At 40.8% G+C, this 22,388-nt stretch overlaps 1 protein-coding gene across 9 annotated transcripts in view; it reads right to left on the minus strand.

Annotated features, from left to right (window-relative positions):
• The window catches only part of zc3h13 (zinc finger CCCH-type containing 13), a 98,742-nt gene that overhangs the window by 51,338 nt on the left and 25,016 nt on the right, over positions 1–22,388 (minus strand). For 4 of the 9 annotated variants that reach the window (XM_041211263.1, XM_041211269.1, XM_041211262.1 and 1 more), the window contains exons 4-10: positions 21,031–21,142; positions 19,109–19,223; positions 13,990–14,129; positions 13,804–13,851; positions 12,774–12,925; positions 2,800–3,000; positions 816–1,001 (exon numbers count right to left, since the gene is read on the minus strand). In XM_041211263.1, coding sequence (XP_041067197.1) covers positions 816–1,001; positions 2,800–3,000; positions 12,774–12,925; positions 13,804–13,851; positions 13,990–14,129; positions 19,109–19,223; positions 21,031–21,142 — 954 coding nt within the window. Of the gene's footprint in view, positions 1–815; positions 1,002–2,799; positions 3,001–12,773; positions 12,926–13,803; positions 13,852–13,989; positions 14,130–19,108; positions 19,224–21,030; positions 21,178–22,388 lie in introns of all 9 variants that reach the window. The other 5 variants (XM_041211267.1, XM_041211266.1, XM_041211268.1 and 2 more) reach the window with 4 other exon arrangements.

A 22,388-nucleotide genomic window follows, 5' to 3' on the forward strand; every position in this document is an offset into this window, starting at 1 on the left:
TTGATGGTTTTCAGGTCTGCAGCTCCCTGAGGCAGCTCTCTGCCTTCAGGGAGCTTTCACTCAGCGTTGATGTCATTGCCCACTTTCCTCCCAGCAGCGCTGAGCTTTTCAGCACGCATTTCACACTGGCTTGGCTGTTAATTGACCAGCCAGCGTGAAATTATGGTTGGGGGCCAATCGCAGTCGGCAGTCCATTTCCTGGCCAATCCCGGGCCTGCTGATTGCACCTGCCTGCCAAGCTGAAAATTCAGGCTAAAGGCTGGTGACTCAGGGAAGAGTTTTCTGAAGAAAAAAAGATCCTTCTTCTTCATCTGAAGTTAATTATAATAGCCTCAAAAATTATAAGTATATTTACTGCAAAGTTAAAATTATTTTTCTTTCAACTTTGCAGAGTAAAATTATGCCTAGGTTTTTATTATAAAACAATTGGGAGATTTTTCACATCAATATGAAAAAAACATATCCATTACTTGCTACACCTGGAGAAAGCATTCCTTCTTTCAGCAAAAATGTTCTTGTACAACCAGAACTAATTAGAATCTGCTTTGGTTATACCAGACACACCAAACTAGTGAAACATCCCCCATTAATTAGAATGAGCTGCTTTAAATTCTAACCTGCTCAATCACATTATACTATTGCATAGATAATATATGCATGTTTACACAACACAGACTAGTCATCTACAAAAAACTTGCTAATTACTAAGCAGAGTATATGTATGCATTACACCCTTTTTAAATCATTTAAAGATATTCTATTCCCCTGTAGCCATCATCTTCTCATCCTTCTTGTCAACGTTGAGGATTCTATACCTGTGACGTGGGGAGAAAGAATGCTTCCGAGAAGAGGAAGATGAAGTTGACTTAGGTGGAGCTGGAGAGACTGATTTTCTCCTTGATGCCGGTGGGGAATATTCTCTGGAACGAGAAGAGGTGCTGCCAGACTGTTCCTCGGGGCTTATAGACCTCTTCTGTCTATGTAGGCTATCAGAGTGATCCCTGAAAGTTGAACAAGATAGAGATCTAACCTGCAATGGTCTATTATATAATTTCTTCACTCTATCCGCCAAGTGTGACAGAAGCCAAACATCATATAAAATAGTCAAAATTTTCAAGTTTGTTCCATTTGGGCAGAGCAAAAACATAAATGGATGTTTTAAGAAAAAATAATTTCACTGATGATATTCGTAGGAAGAATAATCTTTCACAACATCACAATTGGATTTGATGAACACAGATTTAACTTATTCTTTCTCTAATCCTCATCCCGTTAATGGATGACCTTATTAGGAAAGAGAAAACACTCGCATTTTCAGTGGGATTACAGAACACTCCCTGGTAGGTCATACTGATTTAAAGGGGAGAAAAAAAAGTACCATGAACTGCACTGCTGTGACATTTCAGATGACATGCTAGCCACTTGAAATTTATGATTAATTTTGACAATGTTTTTGTGACATAGTCATCTCAATTAAACAGCATTGTGAATTTCTTGCACATTTCACTGAGTATTCTGTCCAACCATTAGAAAGACCAGGCTGCTATTTTATTTGGAACCAGTTACAGCACAGAAAGAGGCCATTCAGCCCATTGTGTCTGTGCCAGCTAAAAAAGAAATAAATTTTAAAAAACTAGCTGCCCATTTTAATCCCACCTTCCAGCACCTGGTCCATAACCTTGCAGGTTACAGGACTTTAGGTGCAGATCCAGCTGCCCTTTAAATGAGTTGAGGGTTTCTGCCTCCACCACCAAACCAGGTAGTGAAGTCCAAAGACCCACTACCCTCTGGGTGAAGACGTTTTTCCTCATGAATGCCCCCTGGTAATTGATCTCTCTGTTAGAGGAAACAGGGCATTACTCTATCTAGGCCCCTCATAATCTTGTATACCTCAATCAGGTCACCCCTCAGCCTCCTCAATTCCAAGGAAAACAACCTCAGTGTATCCCACCTTTCCTCATAGCTGCATGATCTACCTGATCAAAGGTAAAAGGTTAAAGTGATAAATTTCTGAGACACCCATTCAAATAGTTAAACAGAATTAAATATTGCGCAAGATGGTCCCAAAATTCATAATTTATGACAATTTTCGGATTACTTTAATCCTACAGGACCATAATGAAGCCTTTCATGAAAGTTCTTTCCCCAGCAAAAATATTTTATATTTAGTGTCTATAAATACTGCAACACATTTTTTCAAATATATCCCAAACAGCCCATCTTCCTAATTATGTTTGCTGTTTGATTTGAAACAGATGTGCCTTGTGTAGCCGCAATCAAGTGACAGCTAAGTGTCTCTCAGCAAGAGTCAAAAATTGTTTAACAAGCACTCAAATAAAGTAAGAAACTTTTCTAGAAAAAATCTTAATGTTCAATGGGCAGACTGCTCTTCTAAATATCAACTTGAAATTGGAGCAAATTATTTACATCACACACTGGGGGCCATTTAACGGGAAGTGTAATTGGCTTCAAAAGCAATATTAAATCAATGCACAGATGCTTACATTTTGGATATACTTTCAACTCAAAGGTATCAGTAGTGTTCTGACTGAAAGCTTAGAATGGATAAAGTTGCTCAATTTAAGTCCTTATTAATAATCTTAAAAGCCCACTGAGACACATAGCTGGCACCTAAATGAAGCTGCACAGTGTACAGTAATTACAACTAAGATACCCCATCTCAAATGTAGTTTGTTCTGTATGGTCACACACAGTAGCAATGCGAGATGGTTAAGTATTTTGTAAGGAAGGGAAGTAATGCAAAATAGGTTTAAGCTTCATCAAGGCAGTATCACTCACCTGTGTTTTTCTTTTTTTTCTTTATGTCTTTCTACATCCCTTCCTTTTTCTCTACTCTCTCGGGTTTTCTCTTCGGTTCTCTCCTTTGCCCTTAGCTTTTCTTTATGCTTTTTAGTTACTGGAATCTCTTCATGAATAGGGGGTGGTGGGCTCGGAGTACGAGGCCCTTTCTTTTTACCATGCTGCACTTTTGAAGATCTTCTGGAAAGGAAGATAGTATATTGTTACAACAAAGGACTTTGCTTGGTTGAAGTAATAGAAGCACAAATGGTTTATTAGCAAGTTGCCAGCTTCAAAGATAAAAACAGTATTTTAGTAACGAACAAATGTACTGTGGTGGAAGAGCATACATCTTTAAAAAACCTTGTCCAAATGCACTTTGTAATAACTACTTGTTTTCTGAAGGAAAAAAAAGCCCTACATGGTACAGTCGCATAGCGGCTAGGTAATCCAGAGGACTGGCTCAATGAGGCAAAGACATAAGTCCAAATCTCATCATGGCAACTGGGGAACTTAAATTCAGTTAATTAAATAAATCTGAAAAAAAAAAGCTAGCATCAGTAATGGTGACCGTGACCACAGGATTGCAGTAAGAATCTGTCTGGTTCTCTAATATCCTTTAGGGAGGGAGATCCGCTGTCCTTGCCCGGTCTGGCCTATATGTGACTCCAACCCCACAGTAATGTGCAGCAGAAAAGTCAAAGCTGACACTTCAGTACAGTATTGAGGGAGTGCTGTACTGTAAGTAGTGATTTCTTTCAGATGAGGTGTTAAACCGAAGCCCCATCTGCCCTCTCAAGTGGAAACAAAATATCCCAGGGCACTATTACCAAGAAGAGCAGGGGAGTTATCCCCAGTGCCCTCATCAATATTTATCATTCAACCAACATCAGAAAAATAAACAGAATGTGTGGCCATTATCACAGTGCAAATTGTGGGAGCTTGCTGTGTGCAAACTGGAAACCTCATTTCCTAAAATACAACAGTGTCTACTGTCAAGAAACTAACATATTTTTTCTAGTATTATTGTGGGATATTTTAAAGCAGGGTTATGTGTCTGGGTATATGGTTCTGTGTATGGGGCTAATTTAATTAGAGATGACTAGACTGCAAGGTTTAAATTATCAAAGATTATCAAAGGTGTTTGAAATGGAGATAAGTAAAGCTAGGGTGAGGTCAGCAGATACGGTGTGAATGAGATTTGCATTTTTAGATAAGCGGAGAAGTGTTTTATTTTCACAAAGACATGGAAAATGTTTACAACTGGCAAGATAAATAAGGCAAGGGTAGTACATTGATTTTTTCCCAAACGTGCTGGCCATAATGAAAACATTAAAGATGTTTATATTCTGGGAAAAGTAGCTTCTAAATACAAGTGGGAACAATAGGATTTACAGATCAAAAAGGGAGAAATATACTTAAAGAAGGATGGAAGGCTGCGTGAGGGTTGGCCCTGGTGACTGCGCAAAACAGACTTGGGGAAAAGCCTCTTGCCATCCTGCAGAAGTTTGCTGTTCCAGTAACCAAAGGTGTGTTAAAAGCCTTTTGAAGTCCATTACCCAATGAGTGCTTGTGGTAAAACTGCTGGATGACTTTATAAATTTGGAATCTATTTGGACTGTTGCCTTAAAGAGGATGTGTAGTTGGGAGTCTGGTTAAGTAGAAATTTTGGGAACTGTTATAACTGTGGAACTGTAATCTTGTGTGTGTTTTAAGTTTTTTCTTCTTTTGTTAATAAATGTTTTAATTTAATCTTTAAAGGTGGTAGTGGACTCAATGGGCAGAATTTTCTGCCCTTGGGCGGGCCCGACCCAATCTCCAGCAAGCAGGGAGCCAATCCCCGCCAGCAAAGCAGGCCACATCACCATTTTACGTGGGCAGGCTAATTAAGGCCCGCCTAGCTTGATGTCCGGCAGGAAGCGCTATGCGCTTCCTGTGCGGGCGGGGAGATTCCTTAAAAGCGAGAGTGCACTCTTTCGCGCATGCGCACGAAAGAGCGCACATCTCCCCGAGGCTAAGTGCAGCCTCAGGGATATCGCTTTCACTTTGAAAAATATTAAAAATAGAAAAATAAAATTCCCTATCATGTCCCCCTCATGTGACAATGTCACATGAGATGGGACATATTCATAATCTACAGAAAAATGTTATTAAAATTTTTAAAACCCTGCATGAAACCTCATCCCGTTGCTGGATGAGGTTTCATGTTTTGTCTATTTACCACCGGGGCTCCTGGCCAACCCGCCAACCTTAAGGTTGGACGGGCGGGTCCTTTAATTGTTTAAATGATCCTGTCAATGGCCTCAATTGGCCACTGACAGGTCGGCGGGCCCGCAGCTTATTTTGCTGCGCCCCCGCCTTCCTGAAAATTTAAATGGGGCACGGTGACGTCGGGAGTTCCGCCAGACGTTATCCTACGTCATTTTACACGTCGGCAAGCGGGCACCACCCCCTGTTCGCCAAGGGCAAAATTCTGCCCAATATCTCTGACTTCAAAGCACAAGCTTTGAATACAAATACAAATTGCAAAACCATTGTGATAACATGGCCAAGTTTCCCTTGTGGATTTGGTCAGCCTGGCAAATGCCATCTGCCGTATCATAGCATTCATTTCAAAAAGTACTTAATTGGCTGTAAAGTCCTGTGGTCAAGAAAAGTGCTATGTAAATGAATGTCTGGAGACCGGAGAGGAGAGGTCAGCGACAGCGATATAAAAGGGCGCAAAAAACAAAGGCTGAAACCAGAGGGGAGAGGCTTACCCTCAAGACCTTCAGGCGGTGGAGTTCGAAGGGACATCAAGATTCAAAAAGTGACATAACGCAGGGAAAGGCAGCTGACTGGGAAGTAGGGTCAAGTGAGTACTTCTACTTCTACTTTTTCTACTAATTAAACTGCTGCAGTCCATTCGCTTAAACAAAATAAGGTGAGGACTTTGGACTGTAGTGGGAGCGTTTGGAGTGGAATAAGGTCCCTAGCGTAGTTAGTATTCTTTAAATGGATTAACTAACAAGCTTAATCTAAAGGGAAGTCATGGTAACAAAGCTCGCACCCGTGATATGCTCCTCCTGCGTTATGTGGAAAGTCATGGACACTTCCAGTGTCCCTGGCGACCATGTGTGCAGGAAGTGTGTCCAGCTGCAGCTACTGGCTAACTGCACTTTAGAGCTGGAGCTGCGGGTGGATTCACTGTGGAGCATCTGCGATGCTGAGATTGTCGGGGACAGCAAATTCAGTGAGGTGGTCACACCGCAGATAAACGCTGAACAGGCAGAAAGGGGATGGGTGATGACCAGGCAGAGTAGAGGAAGGCAGGTAATGCAGGAGTCCTGTGGCTGTCCCCCTCTCTAACAGTTATACTGTGTTGGATACTGTTGGGGGGGGAAGACAACTTCTCAGGGGAAAGCCGCAGGAGCCAAGTCCATGGTACCACGGGTGGCTCTGGTACACAAGAGGGGAGGAAGAAGAGTGGCAGGGCTATAGTGATAGTGGATTCAATAGTAAGGGGAACAAATAGACGTTTCTGCGGCCGCAAAAGAGACTCCAGGGTGGTATGTTGCCTTCCTGGTGCCAGGGTCAAGATGTCTCAGAAAGGCTGCAGGGCATTCTGAAGGGGAAAGGCAACGAGCCAGTGATCGTGGTACACATTGGTATCAATGACATAGGTAAAAAAGGGATGAGGTCATATAAGCTGAACAAAGGGAGTTAGGACATAAATTAAAAACTAGGACCTCAAAAGGTAGTAATCTCAGGATAACTACCAGTGTCACGTGCTAGCAAGAGTAGAAATAATAGGATATATCGGATGAATACGTGGCTGAAGAAATAGTGTAGAGGGGAGGGACTCAGATTCCTGGGACATTGGGTAAGGTGGAACCAGTACAAACAGGACGGGTCGCATCTGGGCAGGACTAGGACCAATGTCCTCCGAGGAGTGTTTGCTAGTGCTGTCGGTGAGGGTTTAAGGATGGGAACCTGAGCAGGGAGACAGAGGATAGGGAAACAAGAATAGAAACAAAGACAGAAAAATAAGAAGCAAAGCTGGAAGGCAGAAAGAACAAGGGCAAAAAACAAATGGGGTCATAGTGCAAAATAAAGCTAAGATTACTAACAAGGTTAAAAAGACAAGTCTAAAGGCACGGTATCTTAATGTGCAGAGCATCGCAATAAGGTAGATGAGACAGCGCAAATAGATATAAGAGGTCATGAAATAGTTGCAATTGGGGAGACATGGCTGTAGGGTGACCAAGGATGGGAACTGAACATCCAGGGGTATTAAATATTTAGGAAGGACAGACAAATAAGGAAAGGAGGTGGGGTAGCACTGTTGGTAAAGGAGGAAATCAATATAATAGTGAGGAAAGATATTGGCTCGGAAAATCATGATGTGGAATCTGTTTGGGTGGAGATAAGAAACACCAAGGGGCAAGAAATGTTGGTGGGGGTTGTCTAAAGGTCCTCAAACAGTAAAGGAGGTGTAAGGGAAGGTATTGAACAGGAAATTAGAGACGTAAGCAATAGGAGTATAACTGTAAGCATGGGTGACTTTAGTTTACATATAGATTGGACAAACCAAACTAGCAATAATACTTTGGAGGTGGATTTCTTGAAGTGTGTAGTGATGGTTTTTTTAGACCAATATGTTGAGGAACCAACTGGAGAGCAGGCTACCTTGACTGGGTATTGTGCAATGAGAAAGGATTAATTAACAATCTTGTGCCCTTGGGGAAGAACGACCATAAAATGATAGAACTACCCATTAGATGGAGAGTGAAGAAGTTGAATCCGAAACTAGGGTCCTGAATCTAAATAAAGGGAACTATGAGGGTATGAGGTCCAAGTTGGCAATGATAGATTGGGGAACCTTAATAAAAGGGCTGATGGTGGATAGGCAATAGCTAATATTTAAGGAATGTATGCATGAATTACAACAATTATTCGTTTATGTCTGGTGCAAAAATAAAACAGGAAAGGTGGCTCAATCATGGATTACAAGAGAAATTAGGGATGGTATTAGATCCAAAGAGGGAACACATAATATTGCCAGAAAAACCAGCAAGATTGGGAGCAGTTTATAATTCAGCAAAAGTGGATAAAAAGATTGATCAAGAAGGGGAAAATGGAGTATGAGAGTAAACTTGCAGGGAACATGAGAACTGACTGCAAAAGCTTCTATAAATATATGTGAAGAGAAAAAGATTAGCAGTTTTGGTCTCCCTACCTAAGAAAGAATATACTTGCCATAGAGGGAGTGCAGCGAAGGTTCACTAGGCTGATATCGGGGATGGCAGGACTGTCGTATGAGGAGAGATTGGTTCAACTGGGCCTGTATTCATTAGAGTTTAGAAGAATGAGAAGGGATCTGATTGAAATGTATAAAATTCTGATAGGGCTAGACAGACTAGATGCAGGGAGGATGTTTTCCTTGGTTGGGGTCTAGAACCAGGGGCCACAGTCTCAGGATACAGGGCAGGCCATTTAGGACTGAGATGAGGAAAAATTTCTTCACTCAGAGGGTGGTCAACCTGTGGAATTCTCTACCACAGAGGGCTCTGGAGGCCAGTTCACTGAGTATATATTCAAGAAAGAAACTGATAGATTTTTGGATATTGGGGGCATCAAGGGGTATGGAGAGAAAGCAGGACTATGTCATTGAAATAGAGGATCAGCCATGATCGTATTGAATGGTGGAGCAGGCTCAAAGGGCCAAATGGCCTACTGCTGCTCCTAATTTCTATGCTTTGTTACAAAGCATAATATTTGCTTCTGAGGCACAAAGGAGGCAATCTGAATTAAGTTCAGTAAATGGTGATGATCCAGTCCAAAGGTATAGTATTCCAATAGTTACAATGCAGGCAATAACATCTGATCATATACAGGTGCGAGAAGTAGAGGGCTGGGGATTTGTAGAGGCACTGATAGCATAGGGCTAAGGATGAATGGAACAAAGGGAAGTATAGTGTGATGTGGAATGTGCTATTGTTAGGAAACAGAGATAGTTTAAGTAAGTTATATTGGTATTTGTGGGTGTTCAGAATGAGTTTTAGCTCTAATGTTTAAGTTTGATTTATATTTCTGTATCTGTATGTTAAGAAAAAGTCAAGTTGAGTTTTAGTTTCACTTTAAAAGGTGCCTGCATTTCTAATGAGAGTTTACGACTGTAAGAGAAGTTAAGCAAACACAAGAGTAGAAAAGCTGGGCTTAACAACACGGGTCCAGAGAGGCAGGTCCCTCCCAGAAGAAACTAGAAACAGCAGTTATTTAGTTTAGTTTTGAAGACAGCTGTCAGGCAGAGGCAGCCTAGAAGGCTTAGATAACCAGTTCCAAGCTAAAGTGAGTTGAAGGTAGCTGCCAGGGAGAGACTGGAGCAAAGGGGACATTTAGCCAGTCCCAAGCTAAAGAAGAAAATCCCCAAGAATCCAGGGGAGTGAAAGAGGAGAAAGTCCCAAGCACACCTTCTAGTCAAAGGAAGGACAGGAGCCCAGAAAGTGAAGTTAACAGTGAGGGGCAGAGAAAGGCTCCAAGCTGCAGAAAACAGAGTCAATGCGATATAAAGGCTTGTGAGAAGTCAGAAGGTCCAAAGAGACAGCTGAGGGCCTGTAACTCTTTGCCATGGGCATGTGAAGCAGTGGTGTACTGTTGACAGCCGAGTCGGTGAGAGAGAGTGCTTGGAAAAAAGCTTGAATGTATGTGGTGACCCAGGGGAGAGGCACATTGGAAGGACAGTTCAAAACCCTGGAGGTGAACCCATGCTGAAGGTGCCTGAGAGAAAACATTGGTTTGGGAGAAGATTTCAAAGCGAGTTCTTAGAGAGTGGAGATTGGAAACCCTCGTATGAAAGACGGAGTTCAGTGAGACTAGTTGGCTCACATGTAACAAGCATCTGGGGGGAGTTGAGGAAAGATCCATGGCATCTGTCACTTGATTTGAGTGTGGTGTGTCTGACCACAGGGTGCCATAGGTTTACATGGACTATGTACTTACTGTGAACATTAGAGTATAAGATAGTTTTTGCAGCTTGTGCTATCCTTACAAATCTGTATATATCTGTAAAGGTGTAGCTGTGGGTGAACGAGCATTGTAAAATAGTTCATATTTTCTTGTTTAATAAATGTTTTATGCCTTTGTTAAAAATTGATTAGCTGACTCCAGTGACTCCGTTCAGTAGCCCCTCTCCCTACAAATGAAAGTTAGGATCTATCAAGCTGAGTTCCACCCTGGGATCAGGCTTGTCCAGTGGTAACCTTAGCTAGGTATCATAACTATGGAGAGGGCTAAATAGTACATGAAAAAGATGAGTTCAGTGAAGAAATGATTCTACAGAGCTGATGGGGATTGCAAAGGACACCTTAACGGCTAGCTTCTCAATAGTTGAAGAAAGAACCAAAAAAGCTGGAAAAACTCAGCAGATCAGGCAGCATTTGTAGAGAAGAACAGTGTTGTCGTTTCAGGTCGATAACTTTCCATCAAAACTATAGCAATACTCCAAGCATCAGGGAACCAAATCGGAAATTGTATACTTAATGGTACGATTGCAGGAAAATGCAGCCACTACAACAATAGACAGATGAACTTATACTTCATATTATAGTCCAGACTTCGATGTAGACTAACTGCAGTTTGGTAACTCAACGAGCCAGATACAGAGGGTTTCTTTATTGCAATTTCTGGATAAGCATAAACCAGGTTTAACTGAATAATTATTGATTACTTATAAAAGGTAACAATGGTGTAATTTGTAGCTGTCCTCAACAGCTACAATACATCAGATAACCAAGCAAGTTCATGTTTTGTTTGCTGATGACTATTGCCTACAGAGAAAATGACCTGAGTTAGCATGGACCGTTTCCCAGATGCTTGGAAGAAAACTGGCCTCACTATCAATCTGAAGCATATGGAAGCTTTATACCAGCTTATACCATCAATGAGAAACACATGCTGTCTGAATTGAATAGATTCACCTATCAAGGAAGCACTATGTAATGCAATGTTCACCCAGGAAATGAGGGGAACTATAGATTGTTTAAAGCCAGCAGTGATTTTGGAAGGCTATGTGAGGTTATGGAATAAAAGGGGCCTTAAACTAATACGAAAACTTAAGGTTTACAAGGCAATAGCTGTAACATCCTGACTATAAATTTGCTATAGCTGGGCCACTTAAAGTTGCCCATCAGGAAATATAATGATTTTCACCTAGATTACCTCAGAAAGCTCATGAAAATTCAATGGTGGCACAAGGTCATTGAAATCCTCAGAAGAGCAAATATGCCAGGCACAGAGGCAATGATGTTACAGGCACAGCTAATGTGGGCTATCCCCATATTCTGAAGACCTGATATTAGTGGCAAAAGTTGATTCAAAGTAGTGTGGCCAAACTTGAATAAAGTCAAATGCAGTTAGCCAAAGAAGAGAGCCCAAAGGAAATGAAGGAGAGATCAGGCCTTCAGACAATGGCATCCGATGCTTCAAGTGTGCAGAAACATTTCTTATAAAAATCGGACTTTAGTCGCATGAGAATCCACAACCTGCATCAACCAGGAAATGAATCACAGGCTGCCGTTATCAACAACGATGGACAAACCACCAGCATCATGACAGATACTAAGGATGATAGAAGTCCAGATTTTCATGGGCCCAGTGGTGACATAGGGCAGAATCTTCTGGCTGGCATGCGGGTGGAGGAGCCCGCCCATCAGTGCTTAAAATGGTTAAAATGTTGCGGGGTGACGTCACACAAGTGTCCCGACGTCAGCGCGCGGCATCGCGATACTTAGGTCAGCAGGCGCGCTATGCAGCAGGACGTGCGTCCGCCATTAATTAAAGGCCTTGTTAAGGCCATTAGCTCACCAATCGACCAGGATTTTGAGAGGCCCGTGCAAACTTTGGGTCAAGTGATTTTCTTTACGAATCTCATCCAGTGGCGGGATGAGGTTTGATATCGGAATTACAAAATTGTAATAAAGTTTTTGTGCATTTCATTAACAAGTCCCATTTCGTGTGACGTTTTCACGAGGGGGACATGTTAATGAATTTTAAATTTTTCTATTTTTCATGTTTCAGTGCCCTTCAGCGATCTCCGAGGCAGCACTTTGCCTCGGAGATGTGCGCTTTTTCGCGCGCATGCACGGAACAGCGCACTCTGGCAGTTGGGCAATCCCCCTCCGCCCGACGGGCAGCCCGCTGGGTGGGCCTTAATTGGCCCGCCCACTTAAAATGGAGGTGGGGCCCGTTTCGGTGGCGGCGATCGGCTGTCCACTCAGCGCCGAGTCGGTCGGGCCTGCCTGCCTATCAAGGGCAAAATCATGCCCATAATTTCTAGTTAACAGTATTATTTGCAAGGAAAGCCTCCATATTTTTTGACTATACAAAAGAAAAACAGAAAAGAGGTTGTGCTTCGCCACAGTCAGTTCTGCCACTGTGGTGTAGCTATATACTAGTTTTCAGCTACACAATTTGATACAGTGGGTATCAGGACCCACGGAAGGGATTTTTAAAAACTGAATTTCAGCTTTACCTACAAAAAGCCCCCCTACTTGCAGATCTGTGAATGAGCTTCCAAGAATAGCTTGGTATCTGAGGAAAGGTAATTATTAGGAACCCATTTTGACCCAGGTCAACGGGGAGTTCCTCAAACCATAATATTGGGTAGACCATTTAGGACTGAGATGAGGAGAAATTTCTTCACCCAGAGAGTGGTGAGCCTGTGGAATTTGCTACCACAGAAAGTAGTTGAGGCCAAAACACTGAATGTTTTCAAGGAGTTAGATATAGCTCTTGGGGCAAAAGGGATCAAATGATATGGGGAGAAAGTGGAAGCAGGCTATTGAGTTGAATGATCAGCCATGATTGTAATGAATGGTGCAGCTGGCTCGAAGGGCCGAATGGCCTACTCCTGCTCCTAGTTTCCACGTTTCTATAACGTCCCCCCCAACTTGCAGTACTGATATTTAAAATACAATTCAAACCATCACACCAACCTTTGTTGGTCTCCCACAGGAGAGGAAAACCTTGATGCTTTTTTCTCCTTCTTACCAGATGAAGATAACTTTGGACTTGTTTTACGCTTAGGAGATTTGCTTGCCTTTCTTGGAGATGGGGAGCGCTTACTTCTCACTGGTTCTGGAGAAATCTATAAAATATAACTTCTTTAAAAATCTGAACTGAGACATTAAAATTTGTGAAAGAAATGAAGCTATGGTGGTCTAACAGTTGTCTCTGAATTATGCACATAGGCATCTACGATAGCTGTACTGGTAACCTATATCATTGCCCAAAATGCAAAGTTTATTTTGCCATTACTGTCTACCTGCTAATAGGCTTCAGGTGAAAGTCAAACACATACTTTCAAATTTAAATAGCCTTTGTGATTGGGAACTTCAGTTACTGGCAACGATTTTTAAAAAAAGGTTATATGTATAAGAAATGAAATTTATAATGTAACAGTTTAGCAAACAGCCTTTCACAGCTTTCCCTTTTGAGGAGACAGATGAGAGAATTTCTATTATATCCATGTATATTTCATATTGTTACAAATTTGTTATTTCATTGTTTAATAAATTAGTTTAATAGTTTAAAACTTGAGGGAGGAGCGATGGGATTTTCTTTTACTTAGTGAGAATTGAAAAGTGATCCTGTAGCAGCATAGGAGTAATTCCAATAGTTTGAAAATAACCAGAGATCACTTTCCTTTTATCTTGGGTCCTTATACAACATATACTGGATTGTAAGAATGGTGCAGATACTCTCAAAGACATAGGGATTGGAACTCACCTAAGAGTGTAGTCCAAAATACGAGAAGTGTAAAAATGGTGGTGGGGGGGTGGTGGGGGGAGAAAGACCAAAAAACATAACAATGCTGTTTCTAGAAGATAAAAGTATCAAACTGTCATTAGGTAAACTGGATAATTGCACACTCCCCCCTCAATTAATCCTTAAATACTTGCTCAAAAACAAATGGTCTGCCTTATTATTACATCATTATAAATATAAGTAATAAAAAGTTCAAACCTGTTGTAAAAATGTTCCAAATGTTTGGCACAATATGTTCAATTCGGGCTGTGGTAATAAGAGTTATTCAGTTTTAATTATTGAAACACATGTCACACTCTCAATTGTTAGCATGCTTCGGCCCATCACTATGCCTAGTTCTTACTACTGCAAGATTACATTTAAGAGGTTTCCTTGCTCACAAACCTCCTTCTTGATGACTATTTCCTCTCTTTTTTCCATGTTCTCCTGCTCAAGTTTCATCAGTTCCCGCTGTATTTTCTGCCGCTTCAGCTCAAGGGACAGTTCATGATCATAATCATAGTTAATATCTCCATTATCAGAATCTGTAAATGCACAACATTAGCATGAAAGATAAAAAAGTCACACTTGAAAAATGAACATGCTTAGTAAATACTATGTAATTTCTCCCACCATCCACCTCCCCAAAAGGAGCCAGAAATACTGAAATTATGAAGCCGTAAAAACATATTTTCAAGCAGCCTGCGAATTCTTAAAGTTTCCCATTTGTGACCAGACAATTGTGATTCATTTACTTGCAAAAGAAATAAGGTGTTCTTGGCTGCTGATTAGATGCCTTGACTCAGTTGAACAGTTCAAAATAAGACCTACATTGTTTTTAAATAATCAGAGGTTAGAGCTTGTATAACTTCCTCAGACTCATTCCTCTGGGTTGCTTATACAATGCAGCATTCCACTCGCTCTGATGATTTCACGTCAAGTCACTGCAGAATAGCATAGTGTACTAATATTCCAAGGTCTCCAACACTATTTTGTGTACACTTTATACACACATCTTTGTATTTAAATTCATCAGTTGGGAATTCATTTATTAAATTCAGTTGGGAATTCACTTATCAAAAGAGTCAACAGAATTAATAAGGAATTGCCTTCTCCTTCTAAATGCAAGTTAATATTTATTTTATTTAATCATATGGGAGAGTTCAAGTTTACCTTTGACAGCCAATTCCATTATTTTTTCTGATGGGTTTGTAATTACTTGGCTTGGTCTCGCTATATTTTTGAATTAGATTCCATGTTAGCTCATATGGAATTCACAGAGGCCCAAGTATTCAATTGACATCCTCATAATTGGCACCTCAAAAAGTCTCAGCCCTCAAATTCATTGCCTCAGAATAAACTTCATCTTTTCGTTAGGGTTTGTGACCCCAAAAATTTGGAGGTTCCATTGCAGCAGCCCAGCAAAACACACCAGAGAAGAACAGGGTTCTGGTTGTGCTGAATCCTTACTGTTTCAGGGATTTTTCTCCACCAACACCTTAGGAGACAAATGTTTCCAGAGGGACAGTGACTCCCTACACTGGGGTTCACAGTTTCTTGGATTAGTAGCAACCTGGTGTAGCACTGAGCAAGATGAAACCTGTCACCCTCCAGATGGACAGAAGTGGACCCTACCTGGAAAAGTCTACATCAGGCAAAGCAGATTGAACCTGTTAACAAAGTTAAGATTCATTTTATTTTAAAATATTGATCCAGTGCCAAAGAAATATAGTGATCGAGGGTACTAGCGGGTGCAATCCCAGCATGGCCACCAGTATGGCATTCAAGTATTTTCAGTACCATGCTATTCAGCTCTTTGAGAACCTCCAGCTTATTACATTGAAGCTGTTAATCTTACTAGAATTATCACTGTCAGGAAGATATAATAATTCTCAAAATGTTCTTGGAATTTATTGTAAAATAGAGTAATAGTATAATAATAATAACAATAATAATAATAATAATAACAGGTGGAGCTTAGAAAGTGTGCGTTTATTTTTCCCCAAAGGTTACTGGTAAAACTTAGTGCTGTAAGAGATTTTTATTATCAGAAAGATAAAGTCCAAACACATAGTGAAACAATGGGATTATGCATTCAAAGGAGAATATATGTATAAAGGAGCGAAGGCTGTGTGTAAGGGTAAGGATAGGCAGTTTAAGATCCAACAAGGGTGAAAAGCCTGTAGCCTAAATGTAGCAAACTGCTGCCTCCAGGGACTGAAGTTAAGAGGACTCATTTTGAATCTGACTGTTCACGGTATCGTTTACTTTGCCTGAATCTTTTAAAATCTGTGTGTCTTACTGTTGCCTTAATGAAAGTATAACTGGGAGTTAATTAGGGAATTTAGAAGTTATTTTAGGAGTAATTTGTAGACATACTCATGCGCTTACAATCTTTTTATTAATAAATATTGAATTTAGTTTTATAAAAACCTCTTAATACTCGGTGGTCTCATTGCTGAATTCAAAGCCCGCATCTCAAAACATACAAATTGAAAATTAGCTGTGACAGTTGTTTCAAGTTTCCCTCTGACCATAAGATACAGGAGCAGAAGTAGGCCATTCGGCCCATCGAGCTTGCTCCGCTAAACAATGAGATCATGGCTGATATGATAATCCTCGACTCCACTTTCCTGCCTTTTCCCCATAACCTTTGATTCCCTTACTGATTAAAAATCTGTCCATCTCTGCCTTGAATATACTTAACGACCCAGCATCTACAGCCGTCTGAGGTAAAGAATTCCACATATTCACTACCCTCAGAAGAAATTCCTCCTCATCCCTGTTTTAAATGGGTGACCCCTTACTCTGAGATTATGCCCTCTCAGCATCTACCCTGTCATGCCCCCTAAGAATCTTATATATTTCAATAAGGTCACCTCTCATTCTTCTAAACTCCAATGAGTATAGGTCCAACCTACTCACCCTCTCCTCATAAGAAAATCCCTCCATACCCGGAAATCAACCTAGTGAACTTTCTCTGGACTGCCTCCAATGCCAGTATATCTTTCCTTAGATAAGATGACCAAAATTGTTCACAGTATTCTGGATGTAGTCTAACTAGTGCCTTGTATAGTTTTAGCAAGACTTCCCTATTTTTATATTACATTTCCTTTGAAATAAAGGCCAACATTCCATTTGTCTTACCTATTACCTGTTGAACTTGTATGTTAACTTTTTGGGATTCATGCACAAGGACTCCCAAATCCCTCTGTGCTGCAACCTTCTGCAGTCTTTCTCCATTTAAATAATATTCAGCTCCTCCAATCTTCCTGTCAAAGTGCATAACATAACATTTTCCCACATTATATTCCATCTGCCAAGTTTTTTGCCCACTCACTTAACCTGTCTAAATCCCTCTGTAGACTCCTTGTGTCATCCTCATCACTTGCCTTCCCACCTATTTTTGTCATCTGTAAACTCGGCGATAGTACATTCACTTCCTTCATCTAAGTCATTTATATTGTAAATAAGTAAGGTCCCAGCACCAATCCCTGTGTCACTTGACTAGTTACAGGTTGCCATCCCGAAAATGCCGCCCTTATCCCAACTCTCTGTCTTCTATTAGTTAGCCAGTCCTTTACCCATACTAATATACTATCCCCAGATCCATGGGCTCATATCTTATTAAGTAGCCTTACATGTGGTACCTAATCAAATGCCTTTTGGAAATCCAAATATATTACAGCTACTGATTCCCCTTTATCTATCCTGCTTGGTACCTCCTCAAAGAATTTTAATAATTTTTTTAGGCATGATTTCCCCTTCACAAAGCCATGCTGACTCTGCTTGATTAGATTATGTATTTCTAAATGCTCTGCTATTACATCATTTATAATAGATTCCAAGGCCAGCATCTTCTGGTCGGTGAGAGGAGGCGGAGCCCACTCGCCGATGAGTGGATATGTCAGGCATGCGTCCTGACGTCACCCTGTGTCATTTAGATTTTTAGTTCGGTGGTCGCACAGCCAAATTGGCTGCGCGCCCGCCGAACTGTCAACGGCCTATTAAGGCCATTAAAAAATTAATTAACCTGATTGATGGACCTGCCCATCCAACCTTAAGGTTGGTGGGCAGGCCGAGAGCCCAGGCGGGCCACGGAAAAAGCATGAAACTTCATCCACCGGCAGGATGAGGTTTCATGAGGGTATTTAAATTTTTATCAAATGCTCAAATAAAAGTTATGGACATGTCCCAACTTAAGCATAGCACTTCTTGGTAGACGTCATGCTGACCCACCAGCCCGCGCCGGCACTTCCCCTCCAACAGTGGGGAAAACGTGGCCCCAATATTTTCCCAATGACAGATATTAAGCTAACTGGCCTATAGTTACCTGATTTTTGTCTCCCTCCCTTTTTGAATAAGGGCGTTACATTGGCCGTTCTCCAATCCTCTGGGACTTTTCCAGAATCTAACGATTCTTGGAAAATTACTACAGTTCATCCACTATCTCTGTAGCTACTACCTTTAATACCCTAGGATGCGACCCATCAGGTCCAGGGGACTTATAGGCCTTTAGCCCCATTAGTTTCCCTAGTACTTTTTCTTTAGTGATAGTTATTGTATCTATTTCCTCCACCCCCCCCTTTTGCCCCTTCATTATTCAGTGTTTTTGGAATGCTATTAGTATCTTTAACATGAAGACTAAAGCAAAGTATTTATTCAACTCTGGAATTTGAACAGCTCAGCATTTACCATCTGCTGTGTCATAACATCACTAGTTATGGAGCGCTTGTTATTTGTATCTTATCTGGTATTTTAAAGAAGCATTCAATTAGTTATGTATTCTTGTTCCCCCTCAGTTTTGGATTGTTGGCATTATTTGAATTCACAGTTACTCTCGCTCTTACAGTACCGAAAAATTTTTCATATTGTTATGTTAAGCATCTACATTGGACTTACCCCTAGATTCCTCTCTGCCCTGGTCCCTTTATAAAATTGTTTCTGAAAATTCTTAATTTTCATCCCAGCATCTGCCCTCATCCTTACACCTGCAGGATTTGTGAAATGTATTTTCTTCCTTATTTCACTTCTGAGTCTTTTTGGATCTTCATCACCTTGTTCCAGGCCAGGGTTAAGACAATTAAAACCATTGTTCTGTTTCCAGTAGATGGCAGTAGCCAACCGTCATAGAGCCACAATATTTCCCCCCTCCAGTTGGCAAAATAACATCACACTTAAAAAAAGGTGACTTGCTGAACAGGAATTATTTCCAAGCATAAAGCGTTTGTAACATTAAACACTGTTCATTCTTCCCCTCGGTCTCACCCTGTAGACACATGCAGTGTTCTGGTGGGGAACAGACAAGCGGCAAACATATGGAGAAAAGTTATTAAAATACTTGAAAGAAACTTTGGAATGTTTTGTTGATTTTGAATTAGCTTTATTTGAACTGCCTTACTGTATTTGCTAATGGTACTGATATAATTATGTTCATAACTTTGATCTCACATTGGAAGTGATTTTATAAACGCTATGTTCACATACAAGTCTTTTTTGATTATAGAACTAGAATCCAACTTACCATCCCTGCCTGCTTCCCAATCAGCCGGTTCTTCCTCACTTTCTGGGGTGCGCTCCTTTGTAATTTTCAGGTTAGCGTCTTCTTTTTCTCTGTGTCTGCTCCTTGAAGTATCCCTCTAAATAAAATGAGGACGTTTTTCATTGTACCACAAAAAAACAAAATGCATATATTGCAGGTTATTTCTTTTGATTTATTTTTTCACAATTTAACCTACAAGGAAAAGGTTGGAAAGGCTAGACATGCAACTATTGGAGGTTGGAAAATTGAGATGTGAACTTTGTGAACATAAAATCCTGAAGGGACTTGACAGGGTGGGTACTGAAAGGATGTTTCCTCCTGTGGGAGAGATTAGAACTAAGGGGGACAGTTTGAAAATAAGGGGTTTCCTATTTTAGATAGAGATGGGAATTTTTTTTTCCCTTCAGAGGGTCATGAATCTCTGGAACTCTCTTCCCCAGAGAGCGATGGAGGCAGGGTCAATGAATATTTTTAAGGCAGAGATAGATAGATTCTTGACTAAAAGGGAGTCAAAGGTTATCAGGGGTAGGCGGAATGTGAAGTTGAGGCCACAATCAGATCAGCCATGATCTTATTGAATGGCAGAGCAGGTTCGAGTGCTCCAATGGCCTACTCCTGCTCCTAATTCATATGTTCATTAGTTCTTGCATCGAAATTCATACAAATAAATCATAACAATTTTACAAGCACAAAATTCTGGTACACCTGAATTTTTCAGATGGCAGGGGTTCACCATTCATATCCCCGCTGACTCCAACTGCTCCACAGCAAATTTACACTCCAATAAGCGTTGATTGGCTGTAGGCGGGACTTGCGACCCTCATTCAGAAGGAATTCTCGCCTTAGAGAGCTGCCGGCCAACTTGATTGACTGGCAGTTCTCCAGTCCCTGCAGAGACAGCGCTGCAGTGTACAGAAGAGGAACTACAACAACCTGCCTGAGCCTAAGTCCAGAAGCCAGAGGACAAGGTAAGTGTAAGGAGTCCGAGGGTGGGGTGGATAGGGAAGGCCTGGGGGGATCACGAGGGCAGCGATCGGGGTCTCAGGGGGAACAGGAGAGCGGTCTGGAGGTCACCGGCCCTTAAGAGACGGGCGCCCCAAGAAGGGGGTTTCTGATGACAGCGGTCCCCAGCCCCTTCCCACCCAAGATCTAACTTTGATTCTTTCCAGCCTTCCCCCAGAGATTCAAAAAGTTCCCACTAACCTAAAAATTGAGGCTAGGCAAGAAATGACCCCTAATTGGCCACTTAAAGGCCTCAATTGGGGCAAGGGTGGGCTTCCCAATTGAGGCCTTGCCCACCCCAGCATAAAATCGCTGTGTGGTTGGGAGAAGCGGGGACCCAGAGGGAATTCCGTCACTGCACTCTGCAATTTCACGCTCTCCACCCCCCAACATCGCCTAAAAACCCACCAGGAGGGCACGTAAAATTCAGGCCCATGTCCTCCCTTTGTAGGCAAGTGTTATTTCAATCATAACTTTTTGGGCTATTACTATTCAACTTTCTCAAAAATGTTAACATCTAGAAACAAATTGAATTACTTTAATAAGCTTCAATAGATTCCAAAGTCCAAAATTCCAATGCAATTAAATCTAGCTTCCATTGTAATAAAATATGAAATTCAGTTATTCTATTTGAAATCTTTTTGAAAGGACTAAGCACCATCGGCAGCCTTCATGTTAGCTATTAATGGACACTGACAAATATTATTAAATATTTCTGATTTACAATCCAAAATGTTCCACTACCACTTACTCCTCCTTAATGACTGACAAAACTCTCAACAACTTGATTCAATTTTTTTTTATTTAGGAACAAAAATCAGCCCCTACTCCAAGGTGAAAGTTATTCACTGGAATATCTGTCAGTTAAATTCATAAAATTCTGAAATGGGATTCTTTCTCACCCTTGTTGGGGATGAAGTCTCATCCTGGGCTCTCTTCTGTGGCTCAGATTCCACATCTTGCCTTTTGTTCTTCATTCTCTCTCGTAAATCACCAGTTGGCCTTTCTGGAGATCTGTATACCCACAAAATAAAGTAACACACTTTTCTCTGTTGACACAAAGCAGAAATTTTCTTAAGGGATTCCCATTTCTAGTCTTTAGGTCAGAAACACAGTTGAGAGGGCATGCACGACCACTGCTTTAGAGACATGCAGAAGATATACTTATAGATGGATAACACAGCCCATGCAATTATCCCCATTTTAATTTAATTTTACAAGCCACAATGCAGATAATAACTGATAAAACTAAGTTCAACTTTAATATAGCAACAGGAATATCATGCATCTCCAAATTGTCTGACGTCATTAATTTTTTCCAATTAGCTACCATTAAATACTGAATATTAATTACTTTTAACTTGAAGGAGCTTCAAAATTTTGCTTCTGCCTGAGTTCAAAAAACAAAGGCAATTCTGTACTTAAAAAGCTTAATAACAGCTCGTCAACCAAAAAAAACCTCATCTTATTGCTGACAATTAATTAGACAAGATACTCCAGGCTGTGGGCTTCTACTTGGGTTCATTCAAATTGGACAGCCTTTGCCTAAATGATAATATCCTGACTGTGATCTGGCAGGCTTGAATAGCAGGACACCATGGGACTGTAATTTAGAATTATTCATACATCTCCGAGCTGACCATTTTAAGCTTCAATACATGAAAGTTAAACTGCTGCTCCCACAACATATATCCCAGCCATAATATTTTTTAAAAACTGCATATTCAAATATCAAAATATTTATATTGTACTTATCATATACATATTGGGTTAACAGCAATCAAAAAAGTCAAAATTGAAAGCCTACAACTCATTTGGACCTGTGGCACTGGCGAGGTATTCAGTCGCCCTGACGGATCGGGACAAATTACATTCCTTTCACATATGAGACAGACTCTGCATTCAAGGGCATTTAGTCATAAATTTCACTATCCTCAGAGAAAATATAACTTTATGAGATCATAATAACTATTCTGAAGTCACAACAATTTCACCGTGACATCATAAAGTACATCGTAAAGTATTTTCAAAAAATTAAATTTATCCTGTCATTTCTCCTTATAAAGATGAGCATGGGAACATAGGAGTTGGTGCTACGAAGAGAAGAATCAGTATTTGTATAATATCTTGTCATGTATCTCAGAAATATCCCAGATGCCTCCCGCACAATGCATTATTTTGGAACATAGTCACTGATGTCCTGTAGGCCGACCATGCATCAAAAGGAAATGTCCAACAAAGAGGATGGAGACAAATGACT

Source organism: Carcharodon carcharias, chromosome 18, assembly GCF_017639515.1.
Source record: "Carcharodon carcharias isolate sCarCar2 chromosome 18, sCarCar2.pri, whole genome shotgun sequence".
Classification (NCBI taxonomy): domain Eukaryota; kingdom Metazoa; phylum Chordata; class Chondrichthyes; order Lamniformes; family Lamnidae; genus Carcharodon; species Carcharodon carcharias.